General features: G+C 42.9%; 2 protein-coding genes across 2 annotated transcripts in view; one reads left to right on the forward strand and one right to left on the reverse strand.

The window, feature by feature from the left end:
- Window positions 1-2,262, reverse strand: part of LOC113096612 (differentially expressed in FDCP 6 homolog) — an 8,271-nt gene extending 6,009 nt beyond the window's left edge. The window contains exons 1-6 of the mRNA XM_026261981.1: window positions 1,809-2,262; window positions 1,277-1,417; window positions 803-982; window positions 483-680; window positions 256-402; window positions 70-178 (exon numbers count right to left, since the gene is read on the reverse strand). Of these exons, the coding sequence (XP_026117766.1) occupies window positions 70-178; window positions 256-402; window positions 483-680; window positions 803-982; window positions 1,277-1,417; window positions 1,809-1,904 (871 nt within the window). The 5' untranslated portion in view covers window positions 1,905-2,262. The remainder of the gene's footprint in view (window positions 1-69; window positions 179-255; window positions 403-482; window positions 681-802; window positions 983-1,276; window positions 1,418-1,808) is intronic.
- Window positions 2,263-4,507: 2,245 nt separating this feature from the next.
- Window positions 4,508-7,356, forward strand: LOC113096611 (achaete-scute homolog 5-like). The gene has a single exon (XM_026261980.1). It carries the CDS (start codon window positions 6,859-6,861, stop codon window positions 7,354-7,356), a length of 498 nt encoding a protein of 165 aa, XP_026117765.1. The 5' UTR covers window positions 4,508-6,858.
- The last annotated feature ends 3,007 nt before the right edge of the window (window positions 7,357-10,363 follow it).

Genomic DNA, 10,363 nt, shown 5'->3' on the forward strand with positions numbered 1-10,363 from the left:
GTCAGTATTTTGTTAATAGATCTAGGATGTTTGCGTGTGATTGCTGCACACACACACACACACACACACCGGTGATCCACTCCTGTCTCTGTCTGGAGTCCGGCGCGCTGATCTCCAAGGTTTTGTGGAGCGTCTTGACACAGAACACACATCTCTTCCCGTCTCGGTCGGGCAGCGCCTGCGGATCACAGTCAGTCATACGCGGGTCACACACACACACAGAAGCGCTCCGGACGCAGGAGAACACACACACACCTCCACGCAGCCGCTCTGCTCCACCTCGATCACACCCTTACAGTCCCTGCAGTCCTCGCTGGTGAAGTACGAGAGCGAGCCGGGCTTCAGACAGAACCAGCGCTCCGTCCAGTTCCTGCGCAGGTGACCCTTCTTCCACAGATAGCCCTGAAACACACGCGCTCGGGTCACCACGCCACCCTGAGTGTGTGTGTGTGTGTGTGTGTGTGTGAGAGAGAGCAGCGCACCTCCTTCAGCACGTTCCCCACCATCTCTCTGTACACCTTCTCCACCGCAGCACTGATGCTCTCTCCGTCCAGCGCTCGTCCCGCCGTGTTCACCTCGTCCAGGAAGCTCCAGACGCTCACACCGTCCTCCAGCTCCAGCTCCACACAGCTCAGCTCCACCGGCATCACACTGCTGATCTTCCTCAGGAGATACTCCACCTCAACACAGCACAGAGAGCACCTGACTACACTGAACACCTGAGGGAATGACCCTCTAACAGTGAAGAAACATCTGAAAACACCAGAGAAAAGAGAAACAAGACATGCACACAAAAGCTCACCTCCTCCGGTACGAGTGTGAGAGGATATCTGTCGTCTGCCAGGAAGTTGAAGAGACACCAGAGCCGCAGAGCATCCTGATTGGACAGAACCCGGTGTGTGTCGGGACGGTAGTTCTTCTTGGAACAGAGAGTCCAGCACAGCTCGTCAACTTCCTCTTTAACGAACGTCCCCTCGATCACCTGATCACACAACACAATCTCAATTCATTCTCCACGAAGGCAATGAGATTCCTTTACCTTCTCCTTGTGTCTCAAACACTGTCTCAGGACTGTCTGCAGTGAAAGCTCAGAGATCTCGATATGAATGCACACATTATTCAGCAAATGCTCTGAGCATTAGTATTTTTTTAGTAGAAACATTTGAGACAAAACTCTTACTAGGTGTATTTTCACCTACTTTCAGGAGAAATACTTCAATGAAACATGAGCGAGTGTCTGGTGAGCACTGAACGAGCCTCCTCTGAGAGTGTGTACCTTGTCCAGAATGAACTGGTTCAGGTAAGGCATGTACCCCTGACTGGATACGGGACCGTCATCATCATCGCTGAAGTGTCTCTCGAGGGCCGCAGGGTCGTGAGGAATCCTCAAAACACTGTGGAGGTTATGAGACAGAACCTGCACACACACACACACACACACACACACTCAGTCTGACTGCTGCTTTGGTTTGATGCCAATCCGTCTAAAGCCACAGAGTGTGAGTCAGATTAACAGTTTCACAAACTCAGATACATAAATGAGAACATACAGTACACTCCTGCTGTGTTATATACATTTGTGATGACTACAGATGAACACAAACCATAAAGAGAAACTTGACCAGACCACTTTAGGTAAGGTACACTGCTGTAATGAAGCGTGAAAACATTGGCTGTGCGCTTAAAAACACAGTAAGCAACATTTACACATAAAATGCATAAACAAGACAGATTAAGATATAAATTAAGACAAATAGGATTAAAAGTAAGGTTTGAGACATGCATATCTACACAAACAGCTGTCTCACCTTGAGCTGTGATTTGGACACTTTGCCGCTGTCTTCGGTGTCCAGGGACGTGAAGGCGTACCAGATACTCTTCAGCAGAGCGGCTCTCAGCGCCATGTCTTACACCTGATGATCTGAATCTCTTGTTTCTCCTCTCCTTCATTCTCTCTGTAAGTCTGGCCACATCCTGCAGGCGTTTGCTGAACTCTGGCGCCTCCTGTCTGCAGCCCTGAGATCAGCTCACAATAACACATTACCACACCAGTACTGTTGCTACAGCATGCTTCATGGTCAGTTATGGAAAAATTATAATCTTTACTTTGATCATGATTAGCTGGAAACATCATGACCTTTTAAAAGTGGATTTCCTACAACTTGAGACATAATTCCTGCTTATAGACAGACAGACAGAGAGAAACAGACAGACAGACAGAGACAGATAGACAGAGACAGACAGAGACAGACAGAAAAACAGATAGACAGATAGAGATGGACAGAGAGAGAGACAGAGACAGACAGATAGACAGATAGAGATGGATAGACAGACAGAGAAAGATAGACAGACAGAGAGAGAGACAGAGACAGACAGACAGAGACAGACGGACAGACAGAGAGACAGACAGAGTAAACTTGTATTTCACACATAGCCATAGCTAACAATAAACAGTTGACAGTGCTGACGGACACACACAGTCATCAGGTTTCCTTGAGCACACACCTGGATCCACTCACACCTGTGGAACTGAGGTGATGTTATGATACGATCACGTCAGATGATTTCTGACAGACGCAGAAGAGCGGCCGTGTGAGAGATGTGTTAATTGTTGCTGAGTGTTTAGCGCTCAGGACCGAGTGTGTTCATATCCGCTGCTGCTGAGAGACATTTAAACACAATCCTCCTTCAAAGATTCACATTCACATCGTCCTGTGCTTCATTAAACAATCAGGCTGTGTCAGAGCGGATGATTTGTTTCCCGTCACACCGGCGTGTTTTGTGAGTGCGATCGGGAGCGGGACATCCAGACGGCGATGACAGCGGTTTGGATGCAGGTCTGGATGGAACAGACAGACAGATGGACGGATGGATAGAGACAGACACACAGAAGGATGAAACAGACAGACAGATGGACAGATGGATAGAGACAGACACACAGAAGGATGGAACAGACAGACAGATGGACGGATGGATAGAGACAGACACACAGAAGGATGGAACAGACAGACAGATGGACGGATAGATAGAGACAGACACACAGAAGGATGGAACAGACAGACAGATGGACAGATGGATAGAGACAGACACACAGAAGGATGGAACAGACAGACAGATGGACGGATGGATAGAGACAGACACACAGAAGGATGGAACAGACAGACAGATGGACGGATGGATAGAGACAGACAGATGGACGGATGGATAGAGACAGACAGATGGACGGATGGATAGAGACAGACACACAGAAGGATGGAACAGACAGACAGATGGACAGATGGATAGAGACAGACACACAGAAGGATGGAACAGACAGACAGATGGACGGATGGATAGAGACAGACACACAGAAGGATGGAACAGACAGACAGATGGACGGATGGATAGAGACAGACACACAGAACCATGGAACAGACAGACAGATGGACGGATGGATAGAGACAGACACACAGAAGGATGGAACAGACAGACAGATGGACAGATGGATAGAGACAGACACACAGAAGGATGGAACAGACAGACAGATGGACGGATGGATAGAGACAGACACACAGAAGGATGGAACAGACAGACAGATGGACAGATGGATAGAGACAGACACACAGAAGGATGGAACAGACAGACAGATGGACGGATGGATAGAGACAGACACACAGAAGGATGGAACAGACAGACAGATGGACGGATGGATAGAGACAGACACACAGAAGGATGGAACAGACAGACAGATGGACGGATGGATAGAGACAGACAGATGGACGGATGGATAGAGACAGACAGATGGACGGATGGATAGAGACAGACACACAGAAGGATGGAACAGACAGACAGATGGACGGATGGATAGAGACAGACACACAGAACCATGGAACAGACAGACAGATGGACGGATGGATAGAGACAGACAGATGGACGGATGGATAGAGACAGACACACAGAACCATGGAACAGACAGACAGATGGACAGATGGATAGAGACAGACACAGAAGGATGGAACAGACAGACAGATGGACGGATGGATAGAGACAGACACACAGAAGGATGGAACAGACAGACAGATGGACGGATGGATAGAGACAGACAGATGGACGGATGGATAGAGACAGACACACAGAAGGATGGAACAGACAGACAGATGGACGGATGGATAGAGACAGACACACAGAACCATGGAACAGACAGACAGATGGACGGATGGATAGACAGACAGATGGACGGATGGATAGAGACAGACACACAGAACCATGGAACAGACAGACAGATGGACGGATGGATAGACAGACAGATGGACGGATGGATAGAGACAGACACACAGAACCATGGAACAGACAGACAGATGGACGGATGGATAGAGACAGACAGATGGACGGATGGATAGAGACAGACACACAGATAGATAGATAGACTGACAGAGAGAGAGAAACAGACAGACAGATAGAAGGATGGAACAGACAGACAGATGGACGGATGGATAGAGACAGACAGATGGAAGGATGGATAGAGACAGACAGATGGACGGATGGATAGAGACAGACAGATGGACGGATGGATAGAGACAAACAAACAGATAGATAGATAGACTGACAGAGAGAGAGAAACAGACAGACAGATAGACGGATGGATGGATTGGCGGTTGGACAGATAGATAAACAGAGACGGACAGACAGAGAGAGATAGAAAGAGACAAACAGACAGATGGATGGATAGATAAAAAGACAGAGAGGAATGGACAGACAGAGAGAGAAAGACAGATAGACATGAAAGCATGTAATTAAAATTGTATGTCAAATAATAGATAGATAGACAGACAGATAGATAGATATGAAAGCATGTGATTAAAATTGTATGTCAAATAATAGATAGATAGACAGACAGACAGACAGATAGATAGATAGATAGACAGACAGATAGATATGAAAGCATGTGATTAAACTGTTATGTCAGATGAATGTTTTGTGCGGCTGCTAATCTGATATCTTCAGAGCACGATCACACACAGAGCGCTTCACATCTAAAGACACGGAGGATATGAAACCCTCTTCATCATCATCATCATCTTTAAATCTGAGCGTACTGTGAGGTGAAGCTCCAGTCTTCATCCAGGATGAGTGTGTGTGTGTGTGTGTGTGTGTGTGTGTGTGTGTGTTTCAGCGTCTGGATGACAGATCTGAGATCAGTAAACAGACGTCTGCAGCTTTCTGCACCCCGCTGTAATTTCAGACTCCAACACAAAACAAAAATCCATCTCTGCCGACTTCCTGAGACTCATCCTGCCTTTGAAATGTTCGTGCCAGAGTGTAAACACACACACACAAACACACACCGAGGGGCGGGACACAGGCTCTCTACAGCGCTGAGAGCTCACCTGTAACATCACTCAGGTGTGTGTGTGTGTGTGTGTGTGTGTGCAGATCCACAGACAGAAGCGGCTCCTCTTCCTCTCAGGTAAGACATGTCCAGCTGCTTTAAAACTAGTTTATGCTGATCAGGTTTAAACTTTAACAATAACAAATCACTTCAGCCGTCTTTTAAGAATTAATCTGTGTGAAACATTTAACAGATGTTCGTGCAAAACAAGAAGTTTTACTTCTGTATCTAAATATCTAAACTACTTTAATAGTGCATTAAACTTTGATTTAAATTAAGCAAATATAATAATAGAAAATAACAAAACTATATATAAAATATGTAAAAATAGTTTATTTTTCGTATTATATGGATAAATGTGTGTGTGCACTGCAAAACTAAACATTTATATTATACATTAAAAACATATGTATACATGTATAGATATGTTTTTGTGCTTGTATTCAATTTATGTATATATAAAAGTCTAAATCTCAATTTAACATTTAACTGCCTATATTTTTTACAATAATTTTAAAATAATTAAGTTGTTACCTTTAAATATTAATACTTGCATTATTTAAAATTGATTAATGTCTGAATAATAAAGAATATTATGTTTTAACCAGTGCTTTACATTCAGAATTACTGAGTATCTTAGTTTTAATGTTTTCTGCCAAAGCTGCACCAGTTAATTTGATAATGATCCTCATGCATTTACACAAGAAGAGCACCAGGGTTGTTTTTCTGTGTCGTCTTCATCATGTTTTCATTCAGAATTTCTCCACTGCTTCCATTTGTTTCTCTTTAATGTCCAATTTGAACCATTTCACAGTTGAGGGGATTTCACCAAGAGACAGAGAAGACATTATTTAATGCCTTAAGATCCACTACGGACAAGCACAGAGATGTCTTTAAACTGAAAACACATTGAGGGATTAGATCAGTCGTTTATATCTCTATTTCTATAATAGACCTGCTTCCTTCTCTCAGTAGTAGAGCACATTCTGCTGTCCTCCTGTAACTCTTGTGTTGTACACAGTGTGGTGAATTAGAGACGGATTACTGACACACTGATGTATCAAACCTCTTTTAACTTCAGATATCTGTAAATAAATTCAATGCATTATTATTTGGATAACATGTTGATTATAAGTTAAATGTAACAGGCATTCGCATCCACAAACTATGTTTTGGGTCTTTTCCTCAGTCTTTCATGTCAAATCCGTGTTAATTGCAAGGAGCGTCCGTTCCAGGTTTATCGCACGTATTTGAACCTCAGACTCAAGGGTTATTATGTTAATCTAGAGTGTGTTTGATGTGTTTTAGTCTAAACTCCTGTCCGTCTCTCTCGAAATCCTTCACAGGGCTTTCAAAGAGCGTTTTCTGAGCGTCTGGGATTTACACGAGGAAGAGGAGGATGCTTCGTCACCTCAGGAAACACACGTTAATCCGCCAGTTTTAGAGACACTTCCTTGTCTACGAACGAACAAACAGAACCTCGTCTAAACATGGACACGTCCCTCCAGGAATCTCCTTGTCATTTGTCCAGGAGCAGCAGGTGTTGTGCGCTCTCTGGTGGTTACGGAGGGAATTACACGCATGTGGATCGCCCGTTGCCTCTGTTGTTATACCCGAGCCGCGTTGATCAGCGAGTCTACGATAGATCCTTCTGTAGCAGTGCATCGCTGCTCTCGTACCTACCGTCGTTACACGGGAGCTTCGGCATCTACGAATGTCCGTTCGAGCCCGCCTTCATCCAGAAACGCAACGAGCGGGAACGCCAGCGCGTGAGGTGTGTGAACCAGGGATACGCCAAACTACGCGAGCACCTGCCCAACGGGAGCACGGACAAACGGCTGAGCAAAGTGGAGACGCTGCGCGCGGCCATACGCTACATCAGGTACCTGCAGGATCTGGTGGAGAACGCGGGCACGGCGGAGGAGAACCGAGAAGTGTCACCGTTTTCCATATCCGAATCGTCTTCTGAGGAGTCTGTTGGGAGATAAAGACGTACAGAAAACCTGGTTCAAACGACTTTATCCCGCTACTGAATAACGAGACTCAAACCCTGAGCGATTCTCAGATAATAGCATGTTTCAATGATGCAAAACCACAACTTTGCTGTCCAGGAAATGCGCAAACAATTACAGACAAGTAATGAGCTGAATATGGCACAAGACTGATGTAGTGTAGAAGAAATCAACACAACCCTGATTTTGTTCTTGAATCCTCATGTGAACTGTGATTTTTTTTACACTTTTTTTTTTTTTATTCAAATAAATCTTAAATTATACTGGGAATGGGTCTGTTTTTACTGAGACATACATTGTTGTTTGTCATCTTGTTTCTGTGTTTTTTTTTTAAGCGATGTTCATAAACAGTTGTTGCCTTTAAATTTTTACGTTTAATCAAATTGGTTGTACAAGTCATTTCAACCCATTTCTAATCATTGTTAGTTGAGTCCCCAAACTGTTTCAATTGGTTAGCACTGAAAAATATATTTTGCCATAACTTAGATTATTTTTTACAATGCATATAAACATAAATCAAATTTATAAATAAGAAATATATATATTAAAGCAGCAGCTTTAAAACCAACTTGAAATGGCATTTGTAACACATTTCAGACGTTTTTCAACTGGATAGTAAATGATTAAATAATGTAGGGTTGGATGTGATGATAGCTCTCAACTTCCAGCAGACGTGAACTCAGTTTCCCATCATGCATCAGTGCATCCATTTTTCTGGTTTTGTTCAGTTTCAGCTCTGATAATAAATCAGTATATTTTCATGATTTCTGAAGACCATGTGACACTGAAGACTGGAGGAATGATGCTGAAAATACAGCGGAGCATCACAGAAATAAATTAGATGTTAATGTAAATTAAAATAGAAAAAAACGTTATTTTACATCATAATAATATTTCAGAATATTACTGATTTTTCTGTATTTTTTACTCCTGTATAAAACTTCTGAATGGTAGTGTATATAACCATAGTTTAGTATTTGTAGTAAAACTGTGGTTATACAAGTGGAATTCAATACAATCATGGTCAATTTTCATAAGGAGGATGCTATTACTCTATTAACTTGCGGTTTAATTAAGAACTAATATTTAAATAAGTCAGATTTGCGCTGCATAACGGTGTTTGTCGGGGAGTCTGTGGGGTTAATCTGAACCCAAATCCAGCATTAAGATGTTTTTAACTCAAACATATAGAGTCTATAATCCATAATAACACTTCCTCCAGTGAAAAAGTGTTCTGGTCTGAATCAGGAGAGAAATCTGCACAAATAAATCATTTTAATGCTGGATGTGTTTCATCTTTTGTCTTCTCCAGATGTTCAGTGATGGACTGGAGTGCTTTGGATGTTTTTATCAGACTCTCATTCTGACGGCACCCATTCACATACATTGCCGAGACACTGATACAATGCTACATTTCTACAAACCTGATGAAGAAACAAACTCAAACGCTAAAGGTGAATACTGGTACGTATGATCACAAATTCCATCCATTTCACAGATTCTACACAAACTTTACGCAAAGTCATCTCTCGATGGGAGACGAAAACTCACAAAGTGAGCACACTTTTATTAACGCAATGGTCCGAAATGGTCTATTAGGTACATTTGGTTTGAAACCTCCATCCTGGCCTTTAAAAAGCGTATGTTGTATTCAGTATGAATATGGGAAATTTAAGACGCATCCCAAATCGCGTACTTATTAACTATTCTACGACACACTGACAATTCCAAAAAGAAAAAGTGCACTTTAAATACCCAGATGATGCATTTAAATTACCGGAAAAATTAAGTGTTATTTTATGCAGTCAACTGTGGCAGCTTTAATTACCTAGCGAAGGGGGCGGGGCTATCAGACTCCGATTAGGAATGACAGAATAGCCTTATATAATTCATGCACTACATGGTTGAGTACATAGTGCATAAGTACATAGTATATGAGTGTATAGTGCGTCATTTGGGATGCAGCTGTAGACTTATTACATGTCATTTTGTTATGGTCATGTGACCTTCAAAGTAATTTGTGTCTATTCACAAATTTTGGTGGAAATAGTAGGACGTCAAGTTATGAATGCTCTGCTGAAAAACATTCACATCGGGATCGAGGGTAAACACACACTCACACAGACTCGAACCCTGAGAGCTACGATAGGCTCAAACACACCACAAAACATGCATTAGTCCCGCCTACTTTTTCCATTTTTTAATTCTTTAGAAGTCCTTGTTAAGCTTTTACACAACATGAACCAAACCAAACATCTACGAAGAGAACAACTACATTACAAACATTTATTTGGGGAACAAAAATGTCTGGAAACTGGATAAAAACAAAGCCACAAGGCTGTGAACCTAATGAGGGAAAAGAAATACATTCACATTAAGCATTGCAAACATTATAATCGGAAATAAAACTATTCATTTAAAGTTGTTGATTACATCTAGAAAAACAATATATTTCAGGTTTAATGTAAAATATGCACATAAATATATATATTTGGGTTTCAGAAGATTGGGCGGAGCTTAAAAGCTTTTTTGAAGCAATTTTCTGCCCTGACTCTCATAGCGCTGGAAACTGCAATGCATTATGGGTAATAAAATAGTTTTCCACAACAAATTCCACTGTTAAGCATCGTTAGAACTGACAAAATATACGATGCATTAATTCCAGAGCCCAACCTGACTCTGTTGTGGGTCTCAGGATACCCCACCTGTAAGGAGGAGGTGAAGCTGCGTCCAGGTCCATCTGTTCTGGGAGAAAGACGAAGGGAAGAGCAGACACGTGGACTTCCAGTGCGTCCCAAACGGTCCCAGACCTCGACGCCATCATGGGGGAGGGGCTTACACGGGCCGGAGCCACGCCCACCCCGCAGGTCGACGCGTTAGACCGGCTGAACGGCCCCGCCCCTCCCGGTCTCGACCAATGACTGATGGATTAAACTGCTGGAGCTGGAACACTGGACAATCACTCAACTCATTCATTATCATG

The sequence above is a fragment of the Carassius auratus genome, unplaced genomic scaffold (assembly GCF_003368295.1).
Source record: "Carassius auratus strain Wakin unplaced genomic scaffold, ASM336829v1 scaf_tig00216004, whole genome shotgun sequence".
NCBI classification, from domain to species: domain Eukaryota; kingdom Metazoa; phylum Chordata; class Actinopteri; order Cypriniformes; family Cyprinidae; genus Carassius; species Carassius auratus.